Source organism: Hypanus sabinus, chromosome 3 (assembly GCF_030144855.1).
Source record: "Hypanus sabinus isolate sHypSab1 chromosome 3, sHypSab1.hap1, whole genome shotgun sequence".
Taxonomy (NCBI): Eukaryota; Metazoa; Chordata; class Chondrichthyes; order Myliobatiformes; family Dasyatidae; genus Hypanus; species Hypanus sabinus.
The window spans coordinates 96,602,872-96,620,766 of NC_082708.1; the positions used below are offsets into that span (position 1 = coordinate 96,602,872).

Here is a 17,895-nt window from a genome sequence, read left to right on the forward strand (position 1 = left end):
CATTCATTATATTAACACATCTGCTGGTAGAGAAGTTGCCCATGCTCCCCCATTCAGAGCTTAATCTAACATTACAAAATCCAACCTAATTAGTATATTCAGCAGATGATCTAATCGGCAGATACCTTTCTTACCTGTCCTGGCAAACAAGAAGATTGAGAAATTGCCAGTTGGAGTACAAAAGGGGGGCCAAATTCTAATTTTGATTGTTATCCTGTCCACATTCTGTGAAGTGAGGGAAGTAAAATATTATAAGCAACATATTGTTTGGGGGGAGCTATAATATGTAACTGAAATTTCAGAAGTGTGAATCATTAAAGAGGTAAAATCCCTCCAGCATTAGGGAAGATTTCAAAGGTATTTCAATCCACTGATAGTCAAAAACCAAATTTTAAAAAGCACTAAGAAGTCGAGCAAAAATAAATGTGTGAAATCCTTTTGTTGGACTGGTCTGCAGTCAACTATTGGAGCTTCACAGCACCTTGAACCCTGAAGTGTAAATGAGCTGCATATGCATATGTAAAAAGAGTGTTCCTGTTCAACATCTATTACCTTAACCTCAGCTCAGTATTCATGTAGTATAGTATTACAGCCTTCCTGAAGGACATGGAGGTGATTTTGATTTTCAGCTTGTCAGTACTACTATCGGCTGTGCCAGCTAAATGCTGTACTTTAAGTGTAGTTTTATCCCAGCAGATGTCACAAAGTTGACTGATACTTACTCAGCCAAAGACTGTGAAAATAATTCCATGCTGCCATTAACCAGTTAGGCCTGACAGCACCTACACACATGATAAATGGCATATTGATGGATGCAGACAAACAAATTAACCTGCCACAAAAGGCAAGTACTGCAGGAGATCTGAAATAGAAAGAGAAACTTAGGAGCCAAACTAAATTGTCTGTTGTTCTTAATATAATCAAGGGGCTTTTATTTATTTAAAAAATAGGTGTCAGACAATTTAATCATTTAAAAAATGCTGCCAATGGAGTTTTGTATATTCAAAGATTATTTATCATATAATAATAGTTAAAATCATTGTATATTTTTTCATTATATAAAGCTCCTAATATTTATTTATAATTTCCCCCCTTTTAGACTTCAGACTTTGAATCAACTCATGATACCAGCTGGGGAATGAGAGGTGAACAACCATTTCCAGTACTATATCACATTGTAATCCATAAATAAAGCTATTTAGATTTTCATTAACCTTTTTTATTTTACTCTTGTCTTTACAGAATACAAGGTAAGAAGTTAACCTCTTCTCTTAAGTTCCCAGTCCTCGTACACCAGCTGCATCTGACTAGGTTATGTTCTTGTTTTTTCATCAATTGTGTTTAATTCAATAATGCACTGAATTGCAGAAATATTTAACATGGACATTTGGCCTCCAGTAATACAAAGAGCCAACCTATCGATTATCTGGAATGATCTCTTGATGTCACCAATGCTATGAAAGAGGATTAAACAGTAATCAGTGTACCCATGCACCTAGAAATTAGCTCAGAAAACTTGTATTTTCCTGCTGCCGTTTGCAATTCCTGATAAACAGAGGCTGAGTAAAGGAAAAAAAGACAAAGTACAAAATAATTTGCCTCATGCTAAAAGCAATTCATAGAACTGACACATTGGTTTTAATTTCCCAACCGTCCAATAAGTGCATTTTATTTTTCCATCGCTTTGTCCATTTGTTTAACCTCATTCTTGGTCTTCAGCTTTACCTCACCATACTACATGGCTTAAATCATAGCCCCTGTGCTGGATTAAAATATTCAAGTGGGCATAGCTCTTTACAACTTTAACAAAGCTACACTTCTAGCAATACAATTCATTCCCTCTCCCCCACTGTTCACCATGTCATTCCCATTCATTCTATTCTCTTATTCCTCCGACATTTAATACATATGATTTTTCCATTCTCTGCTACTCACTTTCCCATTCCTTTAAATATCTCATTTTTGCTAGACTCACAACTACCTTAAACATAGAAATCCCTTTTGTTGCTATCTCTGATCTTCTATACTGATGGCTTCCTTATGCTTGAATTCCTCTGCATATCCTCCTCTGACAATTTCCTGTCTGCAGTCTTCACCAGGTTTTACATTAGACATGGACACACACCCACATTCATGGTGAATTTCAGAAAGAATTGAATCTTCGGTCGGCAGTTTGTTTAAGGTAGATACTTATAAAGTCATACTTCATTTGCAGAAAATTTGATAACTAATAAAAAGAAGTGACAGATGAATCATCCACACATCAAGACAATGTTTTATTTCGGCAAGAGTGAAAAAAGAATATAAAGGTGATTGGACAACAATAAAGTGGACTCAATTATACCTTTATAGCTTTAAAACCTTCCAGATTTTAAGCTTTGCATTAGAAATGGAAAGATACTGTAACCGTGATATGCAGGTGAATTATTCCAATTATAAAACCATAAGACAAAGGAACAGAATTAGGCCATTGAGCCTGCTCCATCATTCTATCATGACTGATTTTATTATCCCTACCAGCCCCATGCTCCTGTCTTCTCCCCTTAAACTTTGCATGCCCCTCAATTCAGGAATGTCAACCTCTGCTTTAATTATACCAAATGACTGAGCCTCCACTTCCGCCTGTGGCAATGAATTCTACAGATTCACTATCCTCTGCTAAAAAAATTCCTCCTTATCTCTGATATAAAAGAACATCCTTCTATGCTGAAGCTGTGCCCTCCGATCCTAGACTCCCCCACTTGTGGAAATATCTGCTCCAAATACACTCTATCTCGGCCTTGAGATTCCCCATTATTCTTCTAAACTCCAGTGAGTGCAGGCCCAGAGCCATCAGACACTCCTTATAAGTTAACCCTATCATTCCTAAAATCATTATCGTGAATCCCCTCTGAATCTCCTCCAATGCTAGCACATCCTTTCTTAGATAAGGGACCCAAAATTGCTTTCAATACTCCAATTGCGGTCTGACCAATGCATTTTAAAGCCTCAGCATTATATCCTTGCTTTCATATTCTAGTCCTCTCAAAATGAATGCAACATCACATTTGCCTTCCTCACCACTGACTCAACCTGTAAGTTAGGCTACATCCACACTAGACCGGATAATTTTGAAAACGCCGGTTTCGCATAAAAATGATAGGCGTCCACACTATGCATTTTTGAAAATATCTGTATCCACACTGAAATGAAGATTTTGGCGAATCTCCTCCTGCTGCGCATGCGCAGAACACATCTACCGAAAGCAAGCGACATGTTTGGTGTCAAATCTTGCCGTAAGAGTGCACATTTGTTCAGTTACAGACTAGAAAAACTTAAAACGATGGACAGCTGTTGGCTGTCATGCAGAAGAACTTAAAACTAAAAAAAAACAAATACTGGAGCATACGGCGGCAACCGACAGGGAGTTCACGGACAGATTGACCCAGCTGACGACAAACATTGAAAAACTGACTAACTCTGTTGCATTAATAAAGCACCTTGTTAAATGTGTAAAACATGTGTGCATCAGTGTTATCTTGTATTTCCATGCAATGTTACATTAGGCTGTTGCACATCTATTGTCAGAGAGTACTTGCATAAATAGGTAAACCACCTTCATACCAGCAAGGACAGAAAACAGGGCAAAGTGAGTATACGTATCTATTCAGTAAGTTATGGGTCAAATTATTTGTTGAGTACATTTCTAACTCTTCTGGCTTCAGTCTCGTTGCCATCTGTTCTGAAATTGTTAGGTTGCGTTCAAGAAAACAATGAAATGGCATGCTGCCGTCTGACAGCGTTTTCAAAAGTCTCCAGTTACCCCGTCCACACTGATCTGCCCAAGCAGCGTTTTCAAAAATACCCACCCTGGAAAGTGTTTCTGAAAAGCTCCGGTTTCAGGGGATGAAAACACCATTTTAGTGTGGACGGAAGGTAAAAACGAAGAGAAAAAGCTTCGGTTATGGATTTATCCGGCGTAGTGTGGATGTAGCCTTAATATTTAGGTAATCCTGCGTGAGTACTTCCAAGACCCTTTGTTAAAAAAAAAACAGAACTAGCGTATGGAAGATCGTGTAGGCCTTTATTTCTTCTACTTAAGTGAATGGCCATACATTTACCTACACTATATTCCATATGCTACTATTTTGCCCATTCTCCTAATCTATCGAAGTCCTGTTACAGACTCTCTGCTTCCTTAACATTTACCTTCCTCTCTAGCTATCTTCATATCATCCGCAAGCTTGGCCACAAAGCCATCAATTCCATTTTCCAAATTATTGAAAAGAAGCCAACCCAACGCTGACCCCTCTGGGACACCATTAGTCACCAGCATTCAAAAAGAAAAGGCTGTGGCGACCCATTTCCTGGCACATCCGAACCGACTCACAATTAGATAGCCTACAGGGGTTTGCGAGCACAGAGCTTTGGAGCCTTTGCGCCATGGGGGGGCAGGTTGAGGGAGGCTTAAAAGTGGGGCTGAAGATTTCGAATAAAGTTTTTTCCTTCGACTGCAGTTACCGACTCCGTGTCGTAATTTTAGTGCTGCGTGTAGCACACCGCTACAAGGCTGTATTTATTCCCGCTCTATCCTCCTGCAGTGGGCCTATCTACTGTTCATGCTAGTATCATTCCTGTAATGCCATGGGCTCTTGTTAAGCAGTCTCATGGCACCTTGTCAAAGACCTTCTGAAAATTTAAGTAAACAACATCCACTGACTCTTCTTTGTCTATCTTGCCTGTTATTTCCTCAAAGAATTCCAAAAGATTTGTCAGGCAAGCTTTCTCCTTAAGAAAACCATTCCGACTTTGGTCTATGTTATCATGTGCCTCCAAGTACCTTGAAACCTCATCCTTACTAATCTTCCCAACCTCTGAAGTCAGGCTAACTAGCCCATAATTTCATGCAATTTTCCTCCTCCCCTTCTTAAAGAGTGGAGTGATATTTGCAGTTTTCTAGTTCTCTGGAACCATTCCAGATTCTAGTGATTCTCAAAAGATCAATACAAGTCCCTCCACAATCTCTTCAGTTAGCTCTTTCAGAACCCTGGGGTGTAGTCCACCTGGTCCAGATGACTTATCTTGCTTCTGACCATCCATCCAGCTTCCCAAGCACCTTCATCTTCATAACAGCAACTACACTCACTTCTGCTACCCGACAGTCTTGAATGTCTGGCATACTGCTGATGTCTTGTTGTTAAATTACTTTTACCTGTTACAGATTTACCCTTATGAAACATTAGCTGTTACAATGAAAGCTCGTGTCAAATTACCAAAGGATGTCGACAGAACCAGGCTAGAGGTATGAATGCTTGTGGTAAACAATTACAGCTTTCACCAACAAACTCTTTTCTTTCATAATTTGAGTGCATTTTAATACACAAGTTGTTATAATTTGAGGTATGAAGGCGCTGCAAATACAAACCAACTGTCAGCCTTCCCATTAGTTTCAGATATTTTGAATCATGTAGAACTTTGTTCTGAAAATTATTATTGATAGTGCTTTTAAACACTCTTTAACATTTTTATGTAATTTCACTATTCTACTTTGATTGTCTGGAACTTGAATTCACATGATTCACGTGAATGTCTGAGACTGGGTTTCAGCATTAAAGAAACATAGAAAACCTACAGCACAATACAGGCCCTTTGGCCCACAAATTTGTGCCAAACATGTCCCTACCTTAGAAATTACTAGGTTTACCTATACCCTCTATTTTTCTAAGCTCCATGTATCTATCCAAAAGTCTCTTAAAAGACCCTATTGTATCGGCCTCCACCACCGTTGCCAGCAGCCCATTCCACGCACTCACCACTCTCTGCGTAAAAAAACTTACCCCTGACATCTCCTCTGTACCTACTTTAAACCTTTAAACCTATGTCCTCCTGTGGCAACCATTTCAGCTCTGGGAAAATGCCTCTGACTATCCACAAAATCAATGTCTCTCATCATCTTGTACACCTCTGTCAGGGTCACCTCTCATCCTCTGTCGCTCCAAGGAGAAAAAACCAAGTTCACTCAACTTATTCTCATAAGACATGCTCCCTAATCCAGGCAACATGCTTGTAAATCTCCTCTGCACCCTTTCTATAGCTTCCACATCCTTCCTGTAGAGAGGCGACCAGATCTGAGCACAGTACTCCAAGTGGGGTCTGACCAGGGTCCTATATAGCTGCAACATTACCTCTCAGCTCCTAAATTCAATTCCACGATTGATGAAGGCCAATACACCATATGCCTTCTTAACCACAGAGTCAACCTGTGCAGCTGCTTTGAGCATTCTATGGACTCGAACCCCAGGATCCCTCTGATCCTTCACATTGCCAAGGGTCTTACCATTAATACTATATTCTGCCATCATATTTGACCTACCAAAATAAACCACCTCACACTTACCTGGGTTGAACTCCATCTGACACTTCTCAGCCCAATTTTGCATCCTATCAATGTCCTGCTGTAACCTCTGACAGCCCTCCACACTATCCCCAACACCTCCAACCTTTGTGTCATCAGCAAACTTACTAACCCTTCTCTCCACTTCCTCATCCAGGTCATTTATAAAAATCACAAACAGGAAGGGTCCCAGAACACCTCTGGTGTCCCTGAGGCACACCACTGGTCACCAACCTCCATGCAGAATGTGACCCATCTACAACCACTCTTTACCTTCTGTGGGCAAGCCAGTTCTGGATCCACAAAGCAATGTCCACTTGGATCCCATGCCTCCTTACTTTCTCAATAAGCTTTGCATAGGGTACCTTATCAAATGCCTTGCTGAAATCCACATACACTACATCTACTGCTCTTCCTTCATCGATGTGTTTAACACTACCTATTCAATTCTGATCATCAGTGGTTGACATAAACTCAGAAATTTGCAGAAGCAGGACAGAATAACATTTCAACAATCAGTATTGCTGCTTTCCTTCATGTAAGGGAAGTACTTTAAATTTACTTCATGTAGGCACTTTAAATCAGCTGGTGTATTCTGATCAGAAATGTAATCATGGAAATATTTTTCAAGATCATTTAGCCTACTGGGTATATGCCAGCTGTGATAGAGCTACACAGTTTATTTTGCCTCCAGCACCGGGTCCAAGGTCCCAAGGTTTAAGTTCTCTGGAAGTTACTGTTGCTGCTTTACAGTGCAGTGACCTGGGTTTAATCCTCGCCTCTAACAGCAGTCTGTATAAAGTTTTCTTTCTGTGACCACGTTTTGGTTTCTCCTGAGCACTCCTTGTTTCGTCAATTCCAGAAGAAATATTTAAATGAGTTTTTCCTTAAGAGACAAGAATTCCCAAAACCTACAGCGCACCTAAATTTCACCTGTCCTCTCTCCAGTGTAATCACAATCCACCTTGTAATGTGGTTACCAGAATTCTACCTGGTCTCAAGTTTTAGATCGACAAGTCATATATACAGTTCTAGCATAGCCTCCCTGATCCTATATTGTATGCCTCAGGCATTAAAGGAAATCATTACATATCCTTTTGTAAAAAAATTACTAGCCAAATATGGTCATATTGTTGGATTAAGTATATTAGTGTTCCGTCAGCTGTATCTTGACCAGTATCTTAAAAAAGTGACGTTTGTCATAATTCCTGCTCCAAGAAAACTACTGTAGGTACTTTAAATCAGTAAAGCAAAATGTTATTGTAAAAAAGATTATTTTGTATGCAGTGTTGTAGAGCCTTTATTGTTAAAATATGCTCCAAACCAAAAGGAGATTTTATCAGAGGTACTGTTCACAAGCCAGTTATAACAGTGTGCTGTACTGTTTTGAAATATGTTAGTTTTAGAATCAATTAAGAGGGCAGGTATTATACATGCTTCATTACCCAATATATATCAATATTACTTTATTTAATTAATTTTGGAAAGTTAACTGAAAAATGTCAACTTCCTATAACTGATGGAAAATAATGTAATCTCCTTTGTCAGGTAGAAGCCAAAACTGAACATATCTACAGTATCAAACTCCATTAATATCATTATGCTGGTATTTCAAGTTGCATTAGCAGCAACAGTTCAAACAGGATTCCCAGCAAATTGCCTCATAGTAATAGGGGGATGAATCTGAAAAAGCTATCATAGATACAATGAATGATGGTTTTGGAAATTCAAGGATGTACAGTATGTATAAAAGTATTCATTCCCCCTTGGAAGTTTTGTGTTTTATTGTTTTACATTTAATCACAGTAGATTTAATTTTGCTCTTTTTGACATTGATCAACGGAAAAACACTTTGTGTCAAAGTGAAAACACATTGATTTCTACAAAGTGAACTAAATTAATTACAAATATAAAACACAAAATAATTGATTGCATAAGTTTTCACCCCCTTTAATATGACACCCAAATCATCACTGGTGCAGCCAATTGGTTTTAGAAGTCACATAATTAGTTTAATGGATATCACCGTGTGCAGTCAAGGTGTTTCAATTGATTGTAGTAAAAATTCACCTGTATCTGGAAGGTCCATCTGCTGATAAGTCAGTATCCTGGCAAAAACTACACCATGAAGATAAAAGAACACTCCAAGCAACTCTGCAGAAAGGTTATGGAAAAGCACAAATTGGGAGATGGATACAAGAGAATTTCCAAGTCACTGAATATCCCATGGAGTACAGTTAAGTCAATCACCAAGAAATGGGAAGAATATGGCACAGCTGTAAATCTGCCTGGAGCAGGCCATCCTCAAAAACTGAGTGACTGCAAAAGAAGGGAACTATTGAGAGAAGGCACCAAGAGACCTGTGACAACTCTGGAGGAGTTGCAAGCTTCAGTATCTGAGGTGGGAGAGACTGCACATATCACAGCTGTTGCCTGGGTGCTTTACCTGTCGCAGGTTTATGGGAGAGTGGCAAAGAGGAAGCCACTGTTCAAAAAGCTCACATGAAATCGCGGCTAGAGTTTGCCAGAAGGCATGTGGGAGACTCTAAAGTCAGCTGGAAGAAAGCTGAGTGGTCTGAAGAAACCAAAATTGAGCTTCTTAGCCATAGATTAAATGCCATGTTTGGCGTAAGCCAAACAATGCACGTCATCAAAAACACACAATCCCTACAGTGAAGCATGGTAGCTGCATCTTGCTGTGGGGATGCTTCACTGCAGCAGGCCCTGGAAGGCTTGTGAAGGTAGAGGGTAAAATACAGCAAAATGCAGAGAAATCCTGGTGGAAAACCTGATGCAGTCTGTGATGCACTATCATTAACTCTCGGAGACGGGAAGTGAACAATAGGCTTTTATTAGCAGCAAAAAGGGAGCATGACATCTCGGAGACTGAGGGAGGAGCAGTGCCCCAATCGCCTTTATACAGGGGTCTGTGGGAGGAGCCACAGGAGCAGTCAGCAGAGGGGCGTGTCCAGACAGGTATACATAGTTTACCGCATTAACCCCCCACCTCCTTGTTTTAAAAGAGAATCCTCATGGGGCGAAGTTTCTTACAAGTATATTTACAGGTTAAGTCTATCAGGCGGTTGAGTCTGTCACTGCGAGCTACGTAGCCCGGGTGGTGATTGCACCAGTGCTGGTGGTGATTGCACTGGTGATGGTGGTTGTGCTTGCTCTATGGGAATGGTCTCGTCCACAGCATGCATCGTGGCTTTGGCAATGTCCCCTTTAATGTGGCTGAAGGCCGCGCGGGCCTTGGCTGAGAGGGGAAATGCAGTGGACTTGATCAAGGGGCAGGCTTTGTCTGCGTAGTGAGGGACCCATTGGGTGTAATAGGAAAAGAAGCCCAGGCACCGTTTGAGGGCTCTGAGTGTGGTGGGAAGAGGGAGTTCCAACGGGAGCGCATACGGTCAGGGTCAGGGCCAATGACCCCGTTCTCCACAACATACCCAAGGATAGCAAGTCGGGTGGTTCCAAACACACACTTGTCCCTGTTATAGATAAGGTTAAGAGCTTTGGATGCTTGGAAAAATCTTTGGAGGTTGGTGTCATGATCCTGCCAGTCATGACCGCAGATGGTGATGTTATTCAGATATGGGAACGTGGCCTTCAGTTGTCATTGGTCCACCATCCGGTCCATTTCCTTCTGGAAGACAGAGACACCATTCATGACACCGAAGGGGACGCGCAGGAAGTGAAGGCGGTGTATGGGCAGTCCTTCGGATGGATGGGGAGCTGATGGTAAGCTAATTTCAGGTCTATGGTCGAGTACACCTTGTACTGAGCTATCTGATTGACCATATCTGCGATGCGGGGTGGGGGCTTATGCGTCAAGCTGCGTGAACCTATTGATGGTCTGGCTATAGTCCACGACCATCCTATTTTTCTGCCCGGTCTGAACAATGACCACCTGGGCTCTCCAAAGACTTGTGCTTGGCTCAATGATCCCCTCCCTGAGTAGCCGCTGCACCTCCGACTGAATGAAGGCCCTGTCCCCCACGCTGTACCTCCTGCTTTTAGTTGCCACAGGTTTACAGTCGGGGGTCAGGTTGGCAAACAGCGGTGGGGGAGGGATCTTGAGGATGGAGAGGCTGCAAGTGGTGTCAGTAGCATGGCTGTTGGCATGCTGTTGGGTGGGATGTGCAGGTCGGTGTGTGTGTGTGGTCAGTAGCGTGTCGGCCAGCTCGATCACCGAATGTAAGGTAAGATCGGCGAGTTCCAGCAGCTGCTGGCACACGTACACTGACCTGATCCCCATAACGAAGGCGTCTCGTACCAGGAGCTCTGCATGCTGTTCTGCCGTCAGTCCCCTGCAGTTGCAGGCCCGCATGAGTGTCTGTAGGGCCCGGACAAACTCAGCGCACGACTCTCTGGCCTGCTGCCGCCATGTCGCTAAGCGATGTCTTGCGTAGACGGTGTTCACCAGCCGCCGGTATTGTCTTTTGAGGGCATCCATTGCACCCTGGTAGTCTGTTTGGTCCTTGATCATGGAGTAGACCCTTGCACTGACTCTGGAGAGGAGAACCCTGTGCATCGCGGCAGGATTGGATATCTGAATCTCCTCCAGGTACGATTTGAAGCGTGTTAGCCAGAGTTCGAAAGCATCGCCGGCTTCCTGGGATCGAGGGTTGAAATCCAATCGTCGGTTCATAACATGCTCTCCTTGTTTTAAAATTGCTGCTAATAAAATTGATGCACACCTCGGATTGATGAATGACTCTCAGAGACGGGAAGTGAACGATAGGCTTTTATTAGCAGCAAAAAGGGAGCACGACATCTCGGAGACTGAGGGAGGAGCAGTGCCCCAATCGCCTTTATACAGGGGTCTGTGGGAGGAGCCACAGGAGCAGTCAGCAGAGGGGCGTGTCTGGACAGGTATACATAGTTTACCACAGTCTGCAAGAGAACTATGACTTGTGAGAAGATTTGTTATCCAGTGATAACAATTTGCAATACAGTGACCCCAAGCATACAGCCAAAGCTATATAGGAATGGCTTAAAAACAACAAAGTTAATGTCCTGGAGTGGCCACATTAGAGTCCAGACTCAATCCAATTGAGAATTTGTGGCTGGACTTGAAAAAAGCAGATGACTCATGATCTCCATACAATCTGACATCTACTAAATACTGACTTGAAGGGGGGTGAATACTTATGCAAGTTAAAGTTTATAAATCATTCTTTGATTAAGGGTTAAACTCTTATTTAATATTGGTACTTCCATCTCTTTGAGTGAAGAAGCATTGACTTTATTTTTCCTAAAGATTTAACATTGTAATTTGAGTACATAATCTTTTCCAGGAAATGCTTTCAAGTAAACATTTGGGAATACTTGATTTCCCAAATTGACTACAAAGAAATTATAACTTTTCTATTGCTTCTGAATGATCATTTTATAATTAAAAACTAATTTGATTATTCCAAAAAGTCATCCCTTAAGTGGTTGAATGAAGCGCTCCAACTCTGTCTCAAATCCCAGAACTTGTAAACTAATGCATATAATAAAGCCGACAACAGAAGTGGAGGTGTACCAATATTTTTACATGCTTATTTTCTGCATGTTTAAGAACACAATATCAATGTATCAGGTTAATAAGTGATTATTCTCTTGAAATTATCTCTACAACATTTGTGCATGAGCATTTAATTTGCAATTCCTGTTGTCTACTTTAACATAAGTATTTATTTTCCTTCATATTTTCCCCAACTAAAACAGTACAAGGGAAAATATGTGTGAACTGATTCCTCATGTTAATATTTTGTGCAAATACTGTAGTGGAAACTTAAAACTGTTAAAATTTAATTTCTAAATTTGGATATGTATGAGGATTAATACCAATTTTTCCTCCCTCCAGCACTTTACTTAGGTCCTTTAATATAAATCATTCAATTCATTTTCTTAACATGACTGGTAATTGATAATTGAGTAATGAATATGCAACATCTAACATTAATAGGTAGTAAACTTCATTCAAACAATTTCCCAAACTCTCACTATTGTTACAGATTATGGCTTACCATTTGAAAAAGTAATCACATTGATTTCAGTAATATGTATTGCTCATAGCATCATCTACATTACTAATAACCGGTAATGTAAACAGATTTGGTGTTCAGTATTACTTTACAAAGATTAAAGAGAGCACTGTACATCACAGATGAATCATAAAAATCTGCAATAATTTGAAAGTAGATAGTGCTGAAATTTTAAATGAAATATTATCAGATTTTGTACTTGTAAGTTCAATGTAAGATTTTTCTTTTCACTTAATCTGGAGCTGTTCTGAATAAAATAAAAATAAGATAGAGTAAGCTGTCAACCATGAACCAAACACAACCCCAGCTATGCATGCTGGTCCTTTGTTATCAATATCAATCTGCTTTGTATTAACCAGGTCCAAGCTTGGTCTGCAACGTCCCCAAGGAATAGTTCCAGTATAAACACTATAGAAACACTGTCAATAAAAAGCTCAGACAAGGGAGAAGATAATGAATCATCTTTGAATGTAAACAGCCAAACTTCAGTCTATGTTAATACTTTATATTTATGGTCAATATAATATAAGAAATTTTGTGGTTCAATCACTTGACAGCGACTAACCATAACTTGTGTAAGTTTAACTTACTGAAAGAAATTTTAAAAGTTTGGAGTCATAAGTGTTTTTTCAAATTTGGCATTTCATTGACTAAATTCAATAGCATCATATGACAATAGTTATGGTGATATATTTAATAATATACATAGTCTTTCTATAACTAATAATTTTCATTTTAACTAGTCACAGGTCTTTGCATTTCTATTTCTGAACGTGCAGCATCTGAATTTGTGATGTCAGATTAATGGTTATTTCGGGCAATGGAATGATTTGAATTGTTGTAAAGTTATTGCTTGTTAACTGGTTTGAATACTTCAACGTAAATATTTTATTTTGAAGGTTTGCAGTATTTTGGGTTTAAAACAGCATTATTGACTACAATAAAGATTAAAATTATTTATATCCGTTAATAACTGCATTCCAAAAACAATTGATTTCAAGCTGTAGAAAACATAGGGATGGATCATGTTCGACAAGGTCCACTAGCCATTAGTTTCAGTGGGGTTCTTGTGGCCTATGAATCTGCCATTGTCAGGTTTCTTGGTCACAACTGATGGTTGCCCAAAAATCCCAACCCAGCGCTCCATAAACATTGGAACCACATGACATATATGATGCCATGATGTGTATTTGCACTCCTATTGTTTTTTTTTAATTAAGGTACCTAAGACTTAATCTGATGATAGGTTTAGAAAATTATATGTTGGAGAAGGTTGCATGCTGCCACCACTGTTCAGTTTCATTTAGTAGACTATGTCTTTGTTTTAGATTCAATATTTTGAGGTTTTTGTTCAGAGTAACAAGGGTACAATACCCTTCTTTTGAACCCTGGTTTTATTGTGACTATGCCAGGTTCCATGTTTACAATGGTTTGCACACTTCTTTCATCTTTAATATTTTAGGAATGAGGGACCATTTCATAAGAACTGCCTCCTTTACAGTAAAATCAGAGCACCGTCACTAATGTTTTATGTTGGTTACCAGTTCCTCTTGTTTGACTGAGATGTGATGTTGGTTAGTCTGTAGCAGTTGTAGTAACTGCTTTTAGAGGCTCAAATTCAAAATGTAAATGATAATGATGTTATTGTACTGATTCCATTTGCAGTAACTGTTGCCTCAACAGAATTAATCTGAAAATATTAAAGTCCAAAATTAAATATTGAAATCTGAAACAAAAATAGAAAAGCAGACGGATCATTTTCTGTTTTACTATCAGATATCCAAAATTCTTTGATTTTCTAAATATTGAAATTGCTGGAAATGTATAGCAGATGCATCACAGGCTAGTAGCTAAAAGTTAAAAAAAAATGACACCAGCTCATAATAGTATTGGATAAAACTGCAATTTTACTCAAAAATATTCTGTTTTTATTGTATGTAGCTCATAATTGTAAAAAATTTATTTTGATACATATTTACATTTGTTTTCCAGCGCCATTTGTCTCCAGAAGAATTCTATCGGGTATTTGGATTAACAATAGAAGAATTTAATCGGCTTGCATTATGGAAAAGAAATGATATGAAGAAAAAAGCACGGCTGTTTTAACTAGAATTATATAAATTTCAAGAAGAAGATTCCTCCTTCAATATCCTGCTATGGATATATAAATGTCTCTGCTTATTATTTCATCAGCAGATGGATTTTGAGAACAATTTTCTGAATATGTGCAGGCATAGAAGTTGTGTTTCTGCTAATCTTGCATGAGAAGCTGAGTACGGTAGCTATTAAGCGCTATGCTTAGACTGTTGTTTGCTACACACCTGTAAAGCAAAAATTGGCATCTGATTAAACTAAGGTGTAATAGAGCTATTTGAAAAAGGGGGAAAGAAGATGGGAAGTTCAGGATTTAAAATACAAAGTGCATTTATCCTGGACAAAAAAAAATTTAAACTTCCACCTGGCGATAATTTATTAACATCTCATTAACTGCAAATTGCTCTACTTTCTTAAGAAACGACCCTGATTCAATGGTATTTTATTATAATATACTAGTTGGAAGGGAGGCTGCTTGAGGTCAGTTATAGAAATTAATATAGGTATAATTACTGCTTCTTGCTTGGAAAAAATTGTTTGATGGGAAGCAGAAGGAAAAGCAATGCTAATACTGCACTTTATTCACATATAGAAGTATATACTGAAGAGTCTAACACCATGTGCAATTATCTACATTAGTGTCTACAAGTATATCACTAACATTTTTGCATCTATAATATATATAATAATCACAATGATAAATCTGCTGCAGTGAAGTGGAACAACACCTTATGTCAATGGTAGTTACATGTCAGCCAGTCATTGGTTAAAGGGCCCTTAATAATCAGCCCAATCTTGAGCCCAGATGCTATTCATGTCAATTATAGTTCGCATTAGTACGGTTTGATCTATTTTTATGCAACATCCGTGGAACATCCTGGTTTTAAAATTTGAAGTCATCATTAAATGAACATTGGTTTGGAGAAATATTGAGAAGAAATAATAATCAGTTTAGATAGCCTGATTATTCTTTATCCTGCATTAGCATATTTGCCTTCACTCTCTATTAAACTCCATCACCCTCATGACATCTTCTATTGAAATATTATACATCGCTTGTTCTGTTATTTTATGTAGTTGCTGATGTTTCATTTAATAACTCTTCTGCAAAGTCCATAAGACTCTTTGCTATGTTGATGTTGTGCCATAAATACCAGAGCTGTATCTGCTTTCTGCATTTTAAGTAGAACTTATCAATGCACATAGCCTCCCATTGCAAAACAAGGATTAATTACCAAGCTAACAGAAAGTAGTTTTTAGACAACTGCTGTTCGGATCAGTCCAAATGTTGTCATATTGGGTTAAAGTTGATCTAATAGTGTAACATACACAAAATGCTCAATGAACAGCAAGTCAAGCAGCATCTATGGAGGGAAATAAGCCATCAATATATTGGGCCAAGACTCTGAAAAGGAAAGGGCAGAAGCCAAAGTAAAAAGATAGAAGCAGGAGGAGAAGTGCAAGAGGGGTCAGCCAATCTGTGTCAGGTCTCACCAATGCAGAGGATGTACCGGGAAGACCATATACAATTAATAAGCCTGATAGACTTACAATTAAAGCAATGCCTCACCTGGAAGGAATTTTTGGAGCCCTGAATGGTGGTGAGGGAGAAGATGTAGGGTTACCTGTAGTACCTGTGGAGAAACCCAATGCAGATTGGAGGACTGCTTCATCAAGCACCTTTGCTCTGTCCATCTCAATTCCACTCCCCATACTGCCACGAAAAGGACAAACAAGGGTGGATCAGCAAAACCCCATATTCTGTCTTTGAAGTCTCCAACGTGATGGCATGAACAACAATTTCTTTAACTTCCATTAATCACTCCCTCTGGTCCCCCCATTTTGTTACCACTTATTCTGGTTTTCCTCTCACCTTTCTCCACTGCCCTGTCTTCGTGACCTCCCTCCGGCTCCCCATCTCCTTCTTCTTAGTACGATAAATTAGGAAGGGTACAGATAGGGTAAACACAAGCAATCTTTTTCCCCTGAGGTTGGGTGAGAATAGAACTAGAGGTCATGAGTTGAGGGTGAAAGGTGAAATATTTAAGGGGAACATGAGCGTGAAATGAGCTACCAGCGGAAGTACTGAATTTAGTTTCAATTTCAACAATTAAAAGAAATTTGGGTAGGTACATGGATGGGAGGGTTTGGAGGGCTATGGTCCAGATGTGAGTTAATAGGACTAGGCAGATTAATAGTTCAGCACATACTACATCAGCCAAAATGCCTGTTTCTGTGCTGTACAGTTCTGTAACTCTGTGACATTGCTGTGCTCTGCTGTCAGTTTCCTTCTTCTCCAGCCCTTTATCTCTTCCACCTATCACCTGCTAGCTTCTCACATCACCCCCTTGGGTCTCCACCACCCATGTATCTTCTACCTCACCTGGACTCACCTAACCCTCCCCCACCCCCACCCCTTTTATTCTGGCTTTTGCGCTCTTCCTATCCAGCCCTAATGAAGGGTCTTGACCCCAAACTGTTTATTTCTCTCCATAGATGCCACCAGATGTTTTGAATTCCTCCAGCATTTTATGCGTGCTGTGCTCAAGATTTCCAGCACCTGCAGGATCTCTTGTGTCTCTATCGAATTGTGTAATGTTGTATCCATGTTTTGTATGGTCTAGATGGGCTTGATCTTGGCAATGTCTGCTTGAAATAGGAAATAACTACATGTACCAGTTCCAATACCCTTATGAAAACATTTTTTTTAATCAGTGATGGGAAATGAGTGGCTCCACACTATACAGATTGCGGTGAAATGCTCAAATACATTATCCTAACTGCAATAAAGTTTAGTCCAAATATTGCTTAAGTTTCCAATCTGTGCTGATAATTAAGCCACTTAGAAAACTGGATACAGTTTATTGTTATCAAAAATTATTTTAAAAACTGTTATACATCAGATTTCACTATATACAATTTGTAATAAACCCATTATTTTCTACAGAAAGATGACCGGTCAGTGATGGACAGGGGTATGGGATGGGGAAAAAAGATCTTTGCACACCTAATTGAGTGTGTCCCTTTGGCAATATATATTGAGTACGGGGCATATTGTCCATTACGTTCTTGACATTAAGAGGCTCTTAGTTTACTAACGATTATAAGTGCTTGAAATACAGTGCCTATAAGAAGTATTCACCCCCTCCCCCTTGAAAGTTCTCATGTTTTACAACATTAAATCCAATGAATTTAATTTGGCTTTTTTTTTGACAGTGATCAACAAAAACAGAGTCTTTCATGTCAAAATGAACACATCTCTACAAAATGATCAAAATTAAAAACAAATTTAAAACACAAAATAATTGATTGCATATGTATTCACCCCCTTTAATCGGACACACCAAATCATCACTGGTGCAGCCAATTGGCTTTAGAAATCATATAATTAGTTAA

At 39.4% G+C, this 17,895-nt stretch overlaps 1 protein-coding gene across 1 annotated transcript in view; it reads left to right on the forward strand.

The window, feature by feature from the left end:
* Nucleotides 1-17,305, forward strand: part of ablim2 (actin binding LIM protein family, member 2) — a 293,837-nt gene extending 276,532 nt beyond the window's left edge. The window contains exons 17-20 of the mRNA XM_059964839.1: nt 1,100-1,145; nt 1,243-1,250; nt 5,201-5,281; nt 14,398-17,305. Of these exons, the coding sequence (XP_059820822.1) occupies nt 1,100-1,145; nt 1,243-1,250; nt 5,201-5,281; nt 14,398-14,511 (249 nt within the window). The 3' untranslated portion in view covers nt 14,512-17,305. The remainder of the gene's footprint in view (nt 1-1,099; nt 1,146-1,242; nt 1,251-5,200; nt 5,282-14,397) is intronic.
* The last annotated feature ends 590 nt before the right edge of the window (nt 17,306-17,895 follow it).